Below are 19,824 nucleotides of genomic sequence, written 5' to 3' on the forward strand. Positions count from 1 at the left end.
GTTGATGCCGCAACGGAACACTTCTTTCCATTTCTCTGGCAAACAAGGCAATAGCCTGTCTACAATAGGACAAATCAACCTGGGCTCTAAAGTCTTTGGACGTGTGTAACCTGCAGGATAAATGGAGAATTGAAAACATGTCCAAAATAATATTATTTAACTGGAACAGTCAATACACATCTTTACTGCTGTAAACCAGCTAAACACCTTAAATTATTTTGGCCAGAACTTGTTTATCTAAAATACGATATAGACAAGAAACAAGAAGAAATACAACTACAAATTCTTAAACCTGGGACTTATCTTTGAATTTTCAGGTTTGAGATATCTCAAACATTGCGAGGGACATCTTATTTAACCGATATTTGAAGTAAACAATTTCTGTTCAAAATCTAAAAAAAAGTGTTTCTTCAGTGTACGAGAGTTTAGAGGTTAATACTGCCGTACTTTGAAATTAAAAAAAAAATACATTGTTAAAATTTTGGCCAGAGAACTCGTCCTTCAAAATATCGATCTTCTGGCCATTTTTTAATACGTGTTATTCAGGAGTGCGGCAATTAACTGGTTACGAGAGGAGGAAAAAAATAAAGACTCAAAATATGCATAAAACCCAAATATTCATTTTTCTGTTTATTTTAACCTTAATATTCACTGTTTGGTATACACTTCACTATGATAAAACACCAGATTGACGAGGTGGGTGACACATATGATCAAATTTTAACAATTTTATTATGGGCCCATTCTTTTGTAGTGCGACTAGATTTAGTCCATAACCAGTCTAGTAAAAGACTTACTAGTCATAAGCCTGAGCGAAGCAAATGACTTAAAGTAAAACTCGGCTCTTATAAGCGTTTTCTAGTCTCTGACTAGGTAGGCTTTTGCCTAGAGCTGGGTGTGGTACGAACGTTGACCAATTCGGTTATTTTGGTCTGGTATCATCAGGCCTCCAAACATTTGTCACTAGATGTCTTTGTAAAATCCTGAAGATTAAATGGATTGACCAAATTAAAAACGAAGAAATGGGGAGAAGAGCCGGACAAGAAGCCATTGAATGTCAATTATACAAAACAAAATGGAGATTGATGGGAAACACTTTAAGAAAAGCAAATGACAATATCACAAGGGCAGCCGTGCAATGGAATCCATCAGGAAAGAGGAAAAGAGGAAGACCAATGCCAACCTGAAAGAGAAACCTTCTGGTTGAGCTGGAGATGTCTGAGATGCGCTTGCAGGAGATGACAAGACTGGTCAGTGACAGAAAAGGTTTAAAGTTTCATCGGTGGTTCATACCCACGGTGGGATGGGGACTGAAAGAGAAGGAGGAAGAAGAAGAAGATAAAGAAGAAGAAGAAGAAGAAGAAGAAGAAGAAGACGAAGGAGAAAGAAGAAGAACATCAAGCTCACAATAGTACACGATGGCTGGTAAGATACCAGTCTTCATACTTTGTCCTTGCCTTAGTCCTTCTACATAAGAATGGGTCCTGATGTTTATGATTTCTGTTACCTGTCAAAAAGCTGAACAACAGCCCAACGCCCTGGACGAGAATCATGCCAAGAGCTGTGTAATACATGTAAGACATTCGGTACAAGTCCATGAAGGGATCCCTGGGGATTGGATAAAAATTTGGATAATGTATTTATATTTTGGTAAGTCAACAGTGAGTACCATGTTTCATGCGCTGAAGACACAGTCTTGATATAGGGCAGAGAAGTCTTTACGTCACACCTTCCTCTCTTCCCGTTCAAAAGTCATTGGGAGTGTGAAACCAATTCTCCGGAATGAATAGTGAACAAGGAATAGGTTACATAATGAATCAGAAGGTGCCATAATTAATTTAGTAGCAGAATGTATCGGCAGATTCTTAGGATTACGGGTCCTAAAAGAGCGAGGATGGATGGTCTTTATTGACAACCAGCATTTATTTAGATTGGAAAAATAAGATGCCATCACTCTGAAAGCAGATGATCAGTTGCACAAGGTATGTATTCAGTCCTCTGTGAGACTGATTTTACACTTAAATTATCTTGGAAAAAGTATTTTGACATCACACCATTTTTCCCTTTTGTCATTTTAATTTCTGAGTTGTGGTAATTGTCTTTTTTTTAAAAAACAATATACTATATTAAATATACTTACTGTTAAGAGTTTGATTAGAACAATTTTCCCGTGTCATGAGGGACTAAGTGTTTTGGAAGAAAATAATGAAAATGGAAGCTAAGGAGAGAGAAAGAGTGAGATATAGAGACAAAGAACGGGTGAGAAAAAGAAGAGAGGGAGAAAGAAAGAAAGAAAGAAAGAGAAGAGAGGGAGAAAGAAATATATATATATATATAATATATATATATAATATATATAAGAGAGAGAGAGAGAGAGAGAGAGAGAGAGAGAGAGAGAGAGAGAGAGAGAGAGAGAGAAAGAGTAGAGTTGAGAGGAAAAAAAAGAGAAAGAAAAAGAGAGAGAAAGAGAGAGAGAGAAAGAGATAGGGAGAGAGAGAGAGAGAGAGAGAGAGAGAGAGAGAGAGAGAGAGAGAGAGAGAGAGAGAGAGACTCACTCATTATCATCATCATCTGAAGAAGAAGAAGAGGGAGCCACTGTCGAAAGAGGAGGTGGACGGGTTGATGGAGGTCTTGCAGTGAAGTTACAGCCAATGGTCGTCGTATTCGATTTTGGCGTCTTCAAGTCGTGGGCAAAGGCTGCTATACCAATCCACAACAGAAATCCGAGGGAGAAAAACATACCTATAAAGGCGCCCTGCGGATGAATATAAAATGAGAGTGAAATTTTCCAAAATACATTTGGAATTTCATCAAATTTGAAGCATATGATGCCAGATTTCACATGGTTATTTTTTCCAAACTATTATCTAGTTCTAATCATATGTAAAAGAATATGGTTTATTATTGGAAAGATTGTTAGTGGGACAGAAGTCCGTAAGTGTCTTCCATATTCAATGGCCCTTCAAATATTGTGTCGTAAATTAATAAATCACAGCATCGATTGTGAATGCAAAAAGATTTTGTAATATGAATTCTTTGAACGATTACGTTTTTGAATCACCGCGTATCAGGCAATGGCGATTCACTACTGAATACATTGTTCTTATAAAATATTTGGAAACATCCCACCGAGTATTAGAAAAATGACACAGAGCAGTTTAACAAAATCAAGGAAATCCAAATGACATCTTTTACAGATCCTTCACAAGGGAAGTACGCTGAAATAATGTAAGTAAAGAACCCTTTCCAAGGGCTGAATTTCACGCATCCAAAACGGAACTCAAACCAGGGACCTACAGGCCCAAAGGAGAGTGTCATAACGACTAAAATGTCTCAATCTCAATCTTATGCTCTGGAATAAAAACTTTTTTCCCCATTGCGCTCTTCTCAAGTCGCTCAACAATAAACAACGCGTTAAGAATACAAACTCGCAAGAATAATATTATATATCCTTTTATAAGCGTTTAATGTAACATTCATCGGTTTCAAAACTACCCCTGGTAAATCGGTGGAAAATAATTTACGATGGCATTAACGCAAAAAAGCAATGAGATTAGAGTACAAGACAAACAATATAACAACAACAACAATAACAACAACAAAACAAATGAAGAACAAATAAACAAAAAATATATAAACACTAACACCCCCCCTCCCCCCAAAAAAAAAAAAATAAAAGCCAACAAAAAAACAAAAAAACAACAACACAAAAGAAACAACCGAACAAGAAACCAAAAGAAAACAAAATAGAGAATAAAAAATCAACGATAATATGGAAGGATAATATTTTGAAGCCTGTGTGGAATTCAAATATCCATGGCGACCAACCTGTTTTTTTAAAGACTGGATCGGAAGGCAATTGCTTTATACAAATTCCTCATCATCGAGCTTTTAAATGAACTTTTACAAATTAAGTCTCTTCTTAGTTAACTTACGTGTTTATTTGCCCATGGGAAAAACATGCCCAGAGTAAAGACTCCAAGCAAAGGTCCATTGAGTATTCCAAACACTACATAGACAGCCTGTTACACAAATGGAAAATGAATATTATTCTACACCAATTAAAAACAGTTCTACACAAATTAAAAAAAAAACAGAGGGAAAAAAACTATCTTTCTTTCTTTTTTTTTTTTAAAGACCAAAATAACCCAAGCGCCAACACAAAGCCGGCAAAGTGGCTGCATTGCGTGTTTAAGGAAAAATTGAGATCCTGTTGGTGGGGCTCAAACCATTATCATTATTATTATTATTATTATTTAATATAATTTATTATTATTATTATTATTATTATTATTTTATTATTATTATTATTATTATTATTATTATTATTATATTATCATTATTAAACACGCTAGAACAGAGACACGCAAACACTCATTGTTTCCCTCTGCAATCTGGCTATGGATCACCCTGACACATGACTATACAGAATCAGGATACCTCATTTTCTTTAACTGAAAAAGTTGCAGCTTGAAGCTCGAAGAAAGAAATAACAGTCGGAAATTGAATGGAAGCTCTCATTTGATAAACGGTCACAGATTTCCATTTCTTTAAGAGAATTGTTTTCTTTTGTACGGCAGGTTAGTAACCCTAATGAATATGAAAGTGTTGTCTATTTTTTTTCCTGTATTCAAGATCATGCGGATGACATTTGTACATTGGAGTAGGAGGAGGAGGAGGAGGGGGAGGATGATGAAGAAGAAGAAGAAGAAGAAGAAGAAGAAGAAGAAGAAGAAGAAGAAGAAGAAGAAGAAGAAGAAGAAGAAGAGAAGAAGAAGAAGAAGAAGAAGAAGAAGAAGAAGAAGAAGAAAGAAGAAAAGAAGAAGAAGAAGAAAGAAGAAGAAAGAAAGAAGAAGAAGAAGAAGAAGAAGAAGAAGAAGAAGAAGAAGAAGAAGAGAAGAGAGAAGAAGAAGAAGAAGAAGAAGAAGAAGAAGAAGAAGAAGAAGAAGAAGAAGAAGAAGAAGAAGAAGAAGAAGAAGAAGAAGAAGAAGAAGAAGAAGAAGAAGAAGAAAGAGAAGAAGAAGAAGAAGAGAAGAAGAAGAAGAAGAGAAGAAGAAGAAGAAGAAGAGAAGAGAAGAAGAAGAAGAAGAAGAAGAAGAAGAAGAAGAAGAAGAAGATAGAAGAAAGAAGAAGAAGAAGAAAGAAGAAGAAAGAAGAAGAAGAAGAAGAAGAAGAAGAAGAAGAAGAAGAAGAAGAAGAAGAAGAAGAAGAAGAAGAAGAGAAAAGAAGAAGAAGAAGAAGAAGAAGAAGAAGAAGAAGAAGAAGAAGAAGAAGAAGAAGAAGAAGAAGAAGAAGAAGAAGAAGAAGAAGAAGAAGAAGAAGAAAAGAAGAAGAAAGAAGAAGAAGAAGAAGAAAGAAGAAGAAGAAGAAGAAGAAGAAGAAGAAGAAGAAGAAGAAGAAGAAGAGAAGAGAAGAAGAAGAAGAAGAAGAAGAAGAAGAAGAAGAAGAAAAAAGAAGAAGAAGAAGAAGAAGAAGAAGAAGAAGAAGAAGAAGAAGAAGAAGAAGAAGAAGAAGAAGAAGAAGAAGAAGAAGAAGACCGCAAAGCCGCATATTGATTATGCCAACCAATTCAAGCGCGATTTCTGAGTTAGATTGATGGGGGGAAAGAGCTTACCTGTAAAACATTGCCGAGATGAGACACTCCATAGGCCAGAATCATAGCCAAAACGCCATAGAAAATAACTGAAAAAAAATGATGAAGAATTTATATGGCATTAGAATTGATAAAGGAAGCTGTATTTTCTTTGCTAATCAATTGTTGAGTGGAACACAAATATATTAAAGTGTCTCATTCCGTCCTCGGGGGCCTCGATAGTTCAGCTGGTAGAGCACTAGTTTCACAAAAATCGGGACCAGTATCGAAGTAAGGCGCAGTCAATATTTTTTTCTGACCTATTATTGTCCTTGTAAAAGTGTCTGGGTATCCGGATCTGTTGAATTTACCATGAAAGTACCTTCCGATAGACGAGTGTCCATTCCAAAATTGTGAGCAATTAGTATTAAATGGCTATGTGGTCTAGTAGTATGACATTTGTCTTCGGATCCAAAGTTCGATTCCCTTTCTGTTCGAACCTTTTTTGAGTCAACAGGTAATACCTTTAATTTAAGAAAGGTTGGCAAATTACTTGTATAGCAATCTGTAAAAAATAGAGATATCATTTCTAGATTTCCCGGCGATTGTGTCCCGTCCCGTCCTACATGTTAAATGTTGCTGTTGACAAGTGACCCCTTGTAAAGCGCTTTGAGCACATTTTGTGGATATTGCGCTATAAAAAGTTCAATTAAAATAATTGTGTGTTCGATGATAAAAATTTAACATTGCTCTTTGCAAAACAATGTTGATCCTCATACCTATTAAATAAAAAAAATAGATGATTATCATTACATGAGAGTATCAAGAGAAGTGTAAAACTAAGTCATCATTTTTTGATGCGGATGAGATTATTATAACTTGATAGTATCAAGAGAGATTAAAATTCTTTTTATATTTTTTGTTGCGGATGTACTAGAATTGTGTATAATCAATTATAATCGCAATAAAAGCCAACGCTCAAATTAAGGACTGAGTATTACGTGCTAGCAAATCTTATTAGTATTAATTTGAGTCAACGGGTGATAGAATTAGCCCGAAATTTTAAAATAAAAGGTTTGCAAGTTATTTGTATATCAGTTTGTAAAGATGTTTTAATAATTTTTAGATATGCCAGTAATTCCGTGCTCGATAATAAAAATTTAACAGCAGCACTACGGAACAATGTTGATCACCAACCTATTTTTATAAAAAAAAGAATCGATATATAGGCTACATATATATTGAGCTAGTGTGTAATTAGTCCTGTAGTTTGATAGAGTGCTAGATAATATTTGGATTAAATCATATCTTATAAGTTTTAAATAACCCAAGTGTGTGCTATTTTCGTGTAGAATGGGACATGTTGCTTTTAATCATAAACCTAATGGCTTACCATCTCCGGGCTTACTTACCTAATCCTTTAGAAAATATTGTTGTCTTAAAATCGTTTAGTTTAGGAAGGCAAGTGGGTTCAAATAAATCACGCAGGGTCACGGCAGATAGGGCGTTGAGGCCAGATGACAAGGAGCTAGAACATAAACAATGAATGTCTATATATATATATATATATAATATATATATATATATATATATATATATATATATATTGTATATAAATACATTGTGAAGAGCAACTTGGTGTTTTAATAAGATTTTTTTAGGAAGGCACGTTACTCGAACATTATACATTTGTCATGCCAACCATTATAACCTTCTGTTAATGTGTTGACAAACTTTCAATCCATTAAAAGACTTCACTTTCCATACCCACTCACCGGTCCTTGATGTTCAGAATTTTTTTATTTTTCTTAAAACAACTACACATCTGCTGCCCAGTGTTTTCGATAAAAATAATACTTTAATTATACTTGGGTCTCATTGAAGGGGCGCGTAGTAAATTTTGTGTTTATTCATTTCCTTTTGATTGTTTTAAAAACTGTTTTCACTGGGAACGAACGGGCATTAGAACTTCTTCCAAGTGGAATGGGTCCACTGAGAGTTGCCAAGCAGAGGGCTGTCACTCATCCAGTCATTCAGAGACTTTGAGATTGATTTGCAAAGGCAGAAAATGCAAACGATAGGAGGCTGTCGGGAAAAAAACCAAGAATCACTGGCCAAAGAGGTAACATGTTTGTTGCTCATAGAACAGCGTCAGTACATGTTCTGCGACAACAGCTAAGCGTTGCCACCAATTTCAACGTCAGTGCGCTGAAAATATGGAGATGGAGTAGTTTTAGAGAGGAAGTCCTCGGATGACGGTGTTCAGTAGTTCTACCAATGGCATCCCTGCGTTTCAAGTGATTGGACCCGATGCTGTTTTTCAGGATGACAACACCCTGTATCTGAATGCTCAGCAAGTCCTCGTGGCCAGCAACTTTTCCAATCTTAATCCCATTAAACGTTTGTTTGTGTACAAAACAACCGCCCAGTACCTGACAGTTGTTCCTCTTCTTGCCGTTGGAATGACAGGGAATTCCCTCACCTCAATATGGACAGGTTTGTCAGGTCCATGAGGCAGAGATGTATTGCTTGCATCAATGCCGATAGTAATCACAATCGTTATTAAATTTGACGTGATTAAAAAAAAAAACAGCATCAAACAATTTTGAAAAGCTCCGGTGAGTCACATTACGCTTAGGTTGCAAATTAAATAATGCTATAGTTACTTTATTTGTTCAAAACACTACCTCAAATCATTGTTAAATGGACCTAGTCTCTTTCAAAATTCATTCTACTTTCTTTCTTTGTATTTTTGTTGTTGTTGATGCTGCTAAAATAAGAACACACACACACACACACAGACATATATATATATATATATATATATATATATATATATATATATATATATATATATATATATATGAAGTCATGCGAATGCAAATTACCTCAAACTTCCGCTGACAACGCATGACACGAATATTCCTGGCACGCCTGGATAGTCTCCTAAAATATCCATCACATAGAGGGGCACCAACTGTGAACATGGATAAGTTATGAAATACAACTAAATATACGAAATACTAAAACAATAAATAACTAGAATCAACTAAAAAGAGCACTTTTGCACCGTCACCGCACAATGTACCACCATGATAGAAGACCCATCAAAGTGGTGGTAGTAGTAGTAGTAGTAGTAGTAGTAGTAGTAGTAGTAGTAGTAGTAGTAGTAGTAGTAATAGTAGTAGTAGTAGTAGTAGTAGTAGTAGTAGTAGTAGTAGTAGTAGTAATGATAAAACTGTCATTCGCGAATTTCTTCCATCCTAAATTGTGACCCGCCGCATTGGAACGGTATCATATCTGGGTGTTTTAGACGCTAAAATGTATTCTTTTTTCTTGTTGATGAAGTTTACGTTAAGCTCAGGTACTCGTATCTTTTATTGAGGTCAATCCATACAATTGCGTAAAACTTTCTCTCGAGTCACTAGATACAAAATAAATGAAAATCGAAAATTTTTTTTTTTATTTTTCATTCACATAAACTCCAGAAAGTGATAGTGACAAATAGAAAAAAATCATACATTTTTGGTCTCTTTAACTTTAACATCACTTTTTGAGCCCATGTTTATACGGGCACAGGACTGATCAGACACAGTAGATCAACATTGTATCCTTCATAAATTTTATAAACTGAATAGAGATATCCCTCGAAAAAAAATGCGAAAGACAATGTTAGAAAGAGGGAAGAAATCATATTTTACTTATGTTTTTTTTCAACCTCATTGGCTACCCATTAAACTAACAGTTTAAGGTCATCGTTTTAAATCTATAAACAGGACTTATTACATACTACATTTATATAATTTCATAACGATAGAATGGAGATCTCGATAGCTCAGTTGGTAGGGCATCGTTTCTCATGCAAAGGGATAATGATAATAATAATAATAATAATAATAATAATAATAATAATAATAATAATAATAATAATAATAATAATAATAATAATAATAATAAATAATAATATATAATAATAATAATAATAATAAATAATAATAAATAATAAATAATAATAATAATAATATAATAATAATAAATAATAATAATAAATAAATAAATAATAATAATAATAATAATAATAATAATAATAATATTAATAATAAATATAATAATATAATAATAATAATAATAATAATAATAATAATAATAATAATAATAATAATAATTTTTTTTTATCCCTCCCCCGATCCACACAACAGTGATAGGGTAGCTTGGGCTGTTTGCTCTGGAGGAACGTACACAGCCGTTAGGCCATTGTAGCAGGAGTTCATCCTAGTTTCTACAGCGTAAAACGAACACTAGAGATTAATGCCATTCTTTGGATAGGACGCTAGTCTATGGCAAAGAACTTTCCACCAGATCTAACAAACCCAGCTACCCAATCACTGCAGGGTGGACCGGGGGTCAGAAAAAAAAAATATCGACTTCACCCGAGATCGATCTCGGTCCATTTGCGCACAAGTGAAGCGAGTACTCTATCAACTGAGCCATCGGGACTCCCTCTACAAGTAAAAGGGGCATTGAAAAAGTTAAGAAACCTGATCTGTTTTCTCGACGACTCCATACGTAATGGGGTGGCAATCCTTGTAAAATGCGAGCATCACAATCCCGATCATACAGCATATACTGACGATGAAGATCAGTCCTGGTAAGCTGATCAACATAGCCCTGAGGATTGACAAGAATAAATAATCAAAATCAAATGGATCACTTATATTGCACAATAATATTCACGAAACATGATCTCAACGCGCTTTACAAGCGGTCCATTGGCAGCAGCAACTGTAAACATGTAGGACGACAGGCGATATTGCAATTCCCCCCCCCCCCCTCTCTTAACGGTCAGGTATTCATTTTTACACTTGAGTACGTGGGAGAGATGTGAGTAAAGAGCCTTTTCCTAGGACTTAACTTTGCGCCGCTCAGAACCGGATCCGAACCTAGGTGTCATGATAGAAGTTATGGTTGTGGGGATTGCGGTGGTTGTGATTGTGGTGGTGGTTGTGACAGTGATGGTGATTATGATCAGGATGGCATTGGTGCTGGTAGAAATGATGGCGGTGATGATGATGATGATGATGATGATGATGATGATGATGATGATGATGATGATGATGATGATGATGATGATGATGATGATGATGATGATGATGATGATGATGATGATGATGATGATAAAATGATGATGACGATGATAGTGTGGTGGTGGTGGTAGAAGTGATGGTGGTTGTAGTAATGCTGGAGGTAGATGTGATGACGGTGGTAGCAATGATGGTAGTGGTAGTGGTGGTGGTGATAGACAGGATACTAGAGTAAATTAAATGTACAAGTGAGATGATGATTTGCAATACTGGAAATTAAATGCATGTACGTCATTGAAGCAGTCAGAAGGTCTTTGAGCTCCGGGAACCTAGAGATTGTCCTCTTGCTTAATGAAACGATACCAAGGTCGCTTTAGGGGCAGCGTGGCTCAGCTGTAAGGTCTTTGCTTCGTACCCGAAAGGTACCGAGTTCGATCGTCCGCCGCTGCGCTGTATGGCCTTGAGCAAGTCACCTCGTCCTAGCTCAATTTTCGGCGCTGCACTGCGGATGACGCCTGGGTTATTCAAGTATTCCCTTGGAATAGACCCCAGAGACAAATTTCCCCTATGGGATGAATAGAGGGAATTCTATTTTATTTACTTATTTTTATGAATCTGAAAATGGCTTGAAAAAGCCAGCAATCGTATCCTGAAACTATAATCTATAAAATCGATCCTCATCTTTCTACCCCGTGGCAAGTGTAGAATAATAGAACTTTAGATTCTAAGAATACTTTTCAAAATAAAACGGTGTCGGTCACCAAAGAACAGAAACAAAATATTTTTATTCACCTCGAAATTACAGCTTATGACGTCACCTTCCCTTTTTTTATTGTTTTGTTTTGTTTTGTTTTCAACTAGGCTACTCTTAGTGCTGGTTTGCAAATGCATATATACATTTTTACAAACGAATATGTAACCCTTCGTCTCAAAACAGATGCTAAAAAGGCAAATTAACTCTCTCCTTACAGACTGTTTTTAGGAGTTTTCTCGAAATGTCTTACTTACCCACGACGAAGTAATATTAAACTTAAAAACAATGAGACGTTTGTCCAGAGAAGGACATGCCTGGTAAAACAACATTAAATTATCACAGCTATAACAAAGATTTGTCTCCAAATATTGTAATGTACATTACAATAAATCTGAAATATTGAATCGTCACAAATGTGACGAATTTCTTATTGTTGAGTAGGAGAGGGTTAAATTTACTGATCATGAACGTGAAGTCTTAATTTTTTACACTCTAAAATACTATATTATCTATTCTTCTAAAAAAATATAAACAACGATACTAAATTAAATGGAAGCTTCAATTTATTAAACGAATACGGATAATAAGGACGTTTCCGGTTTCCATTTTATCAACATGATGAATGAAACACGAAGGAAGAATGAGAGATGCGAGACTGGCGTAGTTAAGGTTACTCATTCATCGTGTTTTGTTGCCAAAGGTGAAATCCGAAACGTCATAATTAGCTGTTTTTGATTAATAAATGGAAGCGTCTATTTAATTCAGCATTGTTATTTATTTCCTTGAGCTTGAAGCAGCAACATCTTCATCATCAAAACAATATTATATACACTCAACCCAAGTCTGATGTTTTTGGTTATAAATTCAATTTTCAGCACTTTAACCATTCTAACATAATAATACAGTCTTGAGGTGGCGGGTAACATATTCGGTTGATTGCATAATATTCGTATTAAACAACCAAGGGAAATAACTATGACAATAATATTTAATAAAAATGCATCGACTTACAGCTGAGCTTTCGTGACGGTCGGACAGCTGAGACATCTTTGGACCTGAGCCTGATTGATTCCATACAGATATACCCAAAATGCCCAGCCTCCGATTATCATGGACCAGAGTGAGTGACGAGTCTTGGGATCGAAACTGTACCTGGAAATTGAATTATGGCATAGAGAACTGAAAAAAATCCGGCATTGGGAAAAATTATAGAAAGAGAAAAGGTACCTTAATATAAGGTTATTTGGGCCAACAGGGGCAAATTTTCTTGAAAAAGATTAGTGCACCCAAAAAGGATTTAAAATAAATATCTAATTACTCGTATATCTAGAAATGTTTTCACTCATTATAAGATTTTGAAAAAAAAAGTATTTGGATGCATTAATCTTCTTTAAGAAAAATGGCCCCAGTAACCCTGCTGGCCAAAATAAATTCACATTACGGTGCCTTTAATAATGTTCTCATTACATTGAAGTCAGTAGGTTTACGAAGGTAACAATAATTTTAATGGTTATTTCAGCGTGGGTAAAAAAAAGTAAGTCTATGTATATCAAAAAAAATGTTTTTTAAAATGTCATTTGGAAACGTAAGTTAATTTAAGATGATTAATTCAAGCAGCAAAAGAACTATGTGTAATTTACCCTTATATTTGGCCTCCGATCATGTGTATGTCCCATATAGATAATAACACATGATCCCAGCCAAGGAGGATGTGCTGAAAAGTTAAACATGCATATCACACCCATAGTTAGTGTCTGACAGGAAGTTGATTTTCAAGCTACATTGAGCTTTAATTGAGCTTTTATATATCGCAATATCCACTAAACGTGCTCAAAGTGCTTTACAGGGGACCCTGGTCAACAGCAACACTTAACATGTAGGACGGGACATGACGCCTGATATGCGATATTGCAATTTTTTTCGGACATAAACAACGCTGTTGACGGCCAGGTAATCATTTTACACCTGAGTAGGGTGAGAGAATGTTAGTAAAGAGTCTTTTCCAAGGAATCAACTATGCACCGAGCGAGGCTCGAACCCAGGACCTTCCGATCCGAAAGCGAGTGTCATACCACAAGACCACATAGCCACACTCATATATACATATATATATATATATATATATATATATAATATATATATATATATATATATATATATATATATATATATATATATACTCTTTTCTCATCTCCACCCCCGCCTCCAGCAAAGAGTTATCCATGCTTGGTTGTTCTCTCCTAAACAAAGGATCCTACCCAGATTAGGGCAAGGGCAAAATTTAGTAATCTAAGAAAATGCCACACAATGAAGGCGTTGAAACCTTACGGTGATGGCAATTATTAAACCATCAGAAGAAATGCACTAGGCCTACTTTCTTTATGAGGACCATTCTTTGTTAATTTGGAAACATGGGGCATTTAAGTCTCAAAATCAGCTGATAACGATTTACAAGTAGATCACATTAACACTCTCCTTTCCACCTGCTGCAAAATCGTCACATTTGTTACGACACAATATGAATTTGTCTTATTCATATTTATTTTGTACATCACAAACTTTGAAGTTTGACCTTTGTTTAATTAATAAGTACATAAAGTTGTTTTGTAGAGAGCTTGTTTGAGTTTTAAAAATCAACTTTTCTGCTGGGCAAGCCTGTCATTTTGAGAAAATACTGAAAATAATCGGTAAGGAGAGATGTAAAATCAATAAAAACCATTCATTTACATTGCAGATCTGATGATGCGATTGACTGTCTCGTCAATCAGATTGTTCGGTTGTAGAATAGAGTAGTCCTTCAGAGCTATTTGGCCCATGAAACCGGAGTTTATCCCGGTTTCTATAGCGTGAAACAAACAATAGCAAATGATTGTTATCCTTTTAAAAAGACGCTAGTTTATTTCAAAGTACATTCTGCCAGATCTAACAGACCTAGCTACCTAATCACTGGTGGTTGGACAGGCAGGGTGGGGGGTGGGGGGGGGGGGGGGGGGGGGGGGGGTCAGGAAAAATCTCGAAAGCACCTGGGATCGAGTACGGTCCTTTCGTATGTGATGCGAGTAGTTTAACAAAAGAGTTATCGGGACCCCAAAACGGAACTGTCAATTGACATTGTTTTCTTCACAAAGAAAGAAAAACTTAGCTCACTTTAAAGTTAATTTAATGGCGAACTCAATACACTCAAGAATATCTAGTAAAGGTAAGTGCCAATTGTTTGGGTTTTAAAAATTTATTTTAAAACACATTTCGTGGTGACCACACGGTGTTACTAAAAGAAAGCAGCTTGTCTTAAAAAGGTTAATACTCGATAAATACACAATACAGATCAACGACACTTCCAGACAATAATATGTAGCAGATTTAAATTCATACCATCACAAAAAAGAGCTAATTGATGGTATGTGTTTAACTTTCTCCTTACCGACACTTTTCAAGATTTTTCCTGACATGTAATACCCATCTAACATAAAAATTGATTTTGTAAACTCTCTCAAAAGGAATAAATACAAGCTACGCATAATTTTGTTCAACAAAACAAGGTGTACAACGACAGCATTAAATTCTCACATACCTTTACCCCAAAATTAAAAAAAAACACTTTCTGATATGAAAAGAAATCTGAATTAGGAAAATGTTGCATGTATCGTAACGAATATGACGATTTTCCTAGAGTTGGTAAGGAGTGGGTTAAGTAAAATAACCACCAGTTGGGTACACCAAAACAACAATAACCAACCCATGAATGCAGGGTGTCCCAAATTGTATACAGACCAAGTGTTTTTTATTGTTATTTGTTTAATTTTTAATAAGTGTGAGAATTTACAAACATCATACTATCGCTTTATCACCGCCTGTTCTCAAACTGATATGCCTTTTGGTCCAGACACCGCTGTTACTGCGAAGCAATGGAAACGCACATATCATGATAGAATTCCTTTGGTATTTGCGTTCATTCGCATTCAATGACTGCTCTAACTCGGCAATTGTTATAGATTTCATTGGGTAGACTTTGTCCTTTAGGTATAAAAATCCAATGGTGTGAGATCTGGTAAACATAAAGGGTATTCAAGAAAGCTCTCTGTGCTGCAACCTATTTGGCAAGATCTCATCTAGGAAGGATCTGACATTGTCCCTTCTTGCTGAAAATAAATATCGTCTTCTTTAAAGTGTTCACCGGTGCTAAGTTGCAGCAAGTCCAAGTAAACAGGACCACACCCAGTAGCGTCAAAAAAGAAGGGTCCACTTAATTTTATTGACGATAAATTATCAGCGGCTATAAGGTTTATACTTTATTTTGGAAACCCTGTATATGTAGCATTAGTAAGCGTCAGTAAATTTTGTGAGAATTGATCATTTTTCTGTCGATGAAAAACAATAACAAAGAGCTGAGTGACGACACCTTCATTCGTCGCATTTGTTGTGCTATAGTGATAAGACACTCGGCTCGTGACTTATACGTCATGGTTTGAATCCCCCAGAAAAGATTCTTTACTCACATTGTCTTGTCGCACTCGGGTGTAAAATGAGTCCCTGAATGGAAACGGCGTTGTCTTTGTTAAAAAACAAAATATAATCGCCTTACAGATATTTCGTCTTATCTGAATTTCTGTTGGTTTGCGACCTTTTTGAAGCGCTGTGAGTAAATAATTTAATTGATATTGCTCAATGTATTGCTTATTATTTTACTTGAAGCGGCGGTGACAGGCACACTATTGCGAAGTTGAGTCCTTGGAAAGGACTCTTTCCTCAAATATACCATCCTACATACTTTTTTGTTTCTTAATAGTCATTTCTCTATCAAGAAAATGTATTAGCCCCCATCATACCTCATGATATGTAGTCCTAAATGTATCATGAATTGGTGTCAGATTCATTCTTGGAATCCCTCGTAGAAATGCTATTTAAAAATTCAAACTATTAGAACTCCCCCCCCCCCCACAAAAAAAAAACCACGCAAAAAAACAAAAACAAAAAACAACAACAAAAAAACAACAACAACAAAAAAAAAACAAATTTAAAAAAAAATCCAAAAAAGACAAAAAAAAAAAAAACAACAAAAAAAAACAAAAAAAAAAACAACAACAAAAAAACAAAAAAACAAACAAAAACGACAAAATATAAATATAAAAAAAAAACAACAAACAATACAAACTAAAACTGTCTTACTCGTCGAAAACAACGCGTCCTCTGTCATTGGCTATCTCCCATGCCTTGTCAAATCCACCCTCAATGATGGAACCTTCAATTAGGACCGCTAGCAGCCCAGCCACAATCACACCCGCCTGGAATGTATCTGTCCACAACACCGCTTTCATGCCACCCTTTGGACAAGACATATAAGGTAAACAATATTAAGTCAAATTGAATATAAATTATGAAGGTTAATGGTAAGAGTGATGTTTAGATTCTTAAGCAAATGACTGGAGGTGACATTTTGAAAAATCAAATAGTGTGTGTGAAAAAAAAAGAGTTAGATAAATGTTTGAACAGGTCAAAAAGATGGACTTATCAACATTTCTCTCTCTCTCTCTCTCCCCCCCCCCTCTCTCTCTCTCTCTCTATCTATCTATCTATCTCTCTCTCTTTCTCTCTCTCTATCTATCTCTCTCTCTCTCTCTCTCTCTCTCTCTCTCTCTCTCTCTCTCTCTCTCTCCTTCTCTCTTCCTCTTAGATGCGTAGATGTTAACAAGAATGGCCACAAGTTTGGATTTGTCACATGATGAAGTAATAAATAGTCACAATTTTTTGGAAAACACGGTACCCATGGATTCGGATCATATAACTTCTTTTACATAGGTTATTTAATCTAAGAGTGTTTCCCATGCCTACCATATCAAACGTAAACCCATTCGAAAAAATTCAGTAAATTAAACGTTAAAATATATAATTTTCGTTAGGTAAAATATGATCTATAATGTTAAAAACGTTATCATTCCACAGTAAACTGACGACAAAAAGTAGTATCAAAGTTAAAAATATAAGAGGTTGAGTTCAAAGGTAGTTTTTGTATGATGCGCGACAGATATATGCTTACTAAGGAAACAAGTCGTTTTGAAAAGTTTCTATCCGTTGAGTAATGTAAAATAAATTAAAAACCTGGCGATCTAGTTCCAATAAAATAGCAGAAATAGTTTTTCAAAGGTAAAAAAGTGTGGACAAAGTTTCAACATGCCTCTAAACATTTCGACCCTTTTGTAGTAGTAGTTGTAGTAGTAGTAGTAGTAGTAGTAGTAGTAGTAGTAGTAGTAGTAGTAGTAGTAGTAGCTGTCGTAGTAGTAGTAGTAGTAGTAGTAGTAGTAGTATAGTAGTAGTAGTAGTAGTAGTAGTAGTAGTAGTAGTAGTAGTAGTAGTAGTAGATAGTAGTAGTAGTAGTAGTAGTAGTAGTAGTAGTAGTAATAGTAGTAGTAGTAGTAGTAGTAGTAGTAGTAGTAGTAGTAGTAGTAGTAGTAGTAGTAGTAGTAGTAGTAGTAGTAGTAGTAGTAGTAGTAGTAGTAGCAGTAGTAGTAGCAGGAGTAGCGTATGGCTACATATCAATGCAGGAAGTCTCCAGCTAGTCTTTCAATTCTTAACCGCAGCTGAGGACATCCTCAAAACCTCCCGTCAATATCGTCGCAGGGCAATGTAGGACTATGCGGGCTTCTGTCTCTGGCGTTCCTGACAATGAGGACAGTCGGTTAGATGCGCCCCAATATTTTCGATTCTATTTCAAGAGGCTGGAATTAGTTCTGCTGGGACTTTAATTACGCTCTCCCCCATCTTGGGTGTGGTAATTGTCCACAATTCCCTCCAGACTTCCCCAATATCGCCCACACCCGGAGTCCGGACAAGAAGCCTACCTTCTTCTGAATCCACATCTACACAACGAAGAATACGAACAGAAGATATCATACTGATTACTATTATTTGATGAAAAACTATAACAACTTTTATTTATTGCTAGATCGTCCGGTTTTGGTTTATTTTTCATTATTTAAGCCAGAGAAGCTGGTGAATGAAAGCGAATTAATCCATTTATTGTTTTTGTAATCAAGAAAACGATATATGTTGTTCAAAATAAAATATATATACTCTGATATAATTCTATCACGATGTACATGTAACCCATCACGCCAAATGGTATTTTGTCTGAGCGAAGAGCATGGAGAAAATCAAGTTTAAAGTAAAACTGAATAGAAATAGGACTGTAAGCTTTTAAGAAGACTAGGAACAAATTGCATTCCTCAATGAAGAAGTTCATCCTAATTAAAATTTTATAGATTTTTCTCGAGGAATGCAGAGGACTGATAACCGAACACAGTCATGGGCTTATTTTAACATTGTTGTGATGGACACTATTTTACGTTGAATCGAGAGTATTTCTCTTACAAAAATGAGGCCTTAACAGTTTGGGTTGTCAGACCTGCTAATATGAACACGTCGGTTAAGCCAGAGATTCAATTTTAACCCTCCAGTTCATTCCGACACAACACCTTTTAAAGACGAATAGTTACCTGTGTGTAATACAATGTTAAAAAATAAAAGAATTAAACACTGATTTTGAGCGCTGTTATTCAATACGCTTTCATTTAATATTTTTTTGATTGATGGACAAAGATTCCGTGTGATAATAACATTACAGACATACCAGTGTGGTGTAGAAGGTGACGACACAGCCCATGCCAACCACTGAACCCCAGAGGTCAATTCCTGTCACTGAAAAAGTAAAGGAAAAATAGGTAAAACGTTACTCGACTCGCTCCCCCCCCCCCTCCCCAAGAGGCTTTGTGGTCTTGAGGTAAGCATGACACTCGTCTTCATGTATGTAGGTCCTGGATATGAGTCCCAATGGGCAGCACAGAGTTGAGTCCTTAGAAAAGTTCTTGAGTCCTTGAGACTTTACTCAACTTCTCTCACAACACTCAAATATAGAATGGATATCTGGCTGTCAACAGTTTTGATTCTGCTGAAAAAGAAATTCTCAGGCATGGTGTCCCATCTCACATGTTAAGTGTGGTTGGGTTCTTACATTAGTAACACTGCACTCCTAAAACAAGACGCAAATTTGGTAACTTTCGACATCGTGATTTTTATGCGAGTTGAGTATAGCCGACGTGGTTTCTAAACCAAAAAAGCATTTTTTAAAATTAAACTTGGCAAGAATCAACTTCAGGTTTTGTTCATGTTGCTTGTAAATTTTCAAATATTTTTTGTTTCAATTCGTAATGAAAAGCGTCGTATGTTTTCGGGTTTTTTTTCTCGTACTTCACACACTGACACACACATACACACACACACACACACACACACACATATATATATATATATATATATATATATATATATGTGTGTGTGTGTGTGTGTATGCATAGTAAATCCAACATTTAAACATTAGATAAAACAAAGAGGCCAGGGTGAATTTTAGAAGAAAGGTGTACTGG

General features: G+C 35.6%; 1 protein-coding gene across 2 annotated transcripts in view; it reads right to left on the reverse strand.

Annotated features, from left to right (window-relative positions):
- Positions 1-19,824, reverse strand: part of LOC144973114 (sodium-coupled monocarboxylate transporter 2-like) — a 173,114-nt gene that overhangs the window by 2,636 nt on the left and 150,654 nt on the right. For both annotated transcript variants that reach the window (XM_078915160.1, XM_078915161.1), the window contains exons 6-16: positions 19,032-19,099; positions 16,574-16,728; positions 12,419-12,559; positions 10,111-10,240; positions 8,461-8,549; positions 6,985-7,100; positions 5,615-5,682; positions 3,936-4,022; positions 2,556-2,755; positions 1,508-1,608; positions 1-110 (exon numbers count right to left, since the gene is read on the reverse strand). The exon at positions 1-110 is cut by the window's left edge and continues 9 nt beyond it. In XM_078915160.1, coding sequence (XP_078771286.1) covers positions 1-110; positions 1,508-1,608; positions 2,556-2,755; positions 3,936-4,022; positions 5,615-5,682; positions 6,985-7,100; positions 8,461-8,549; positions 10,111-10,240; positions 12,419-12,559; positions 16,574-16,728; positions 19,032-19,099 — 1,265 coding nt within the window. The remainder of the gene's footprint in view (positions 111-1,507; positions 1,609-2,555; positions 2,756-3,935; positions 4,023-5,614; positions 5,683-6,984; positions 7,101-8,460; positions 8,550-10,110; positions 10,241-12,418; positions 12,560-16,573; positions 16,729-19,031; positions 19,100-19,824) is intronic.

Source organism: Berghia stephanieae, chromosome 5 (genome assembly GCF_034508935.2).
Source record: "Berghia stephanieae isolate SIO BIC M18660-M18661 chromosome 5, UCSD_Bste_1.3, whole genome shotgun sequence".
NCBI classification, from domain to species: domain Eukaryota; kingdom Metazoa; phylum Mollusca; class Gastropoda; order Nudibranchia; family Aeolidiidae; genus Berghia; species Berghia stephanieae.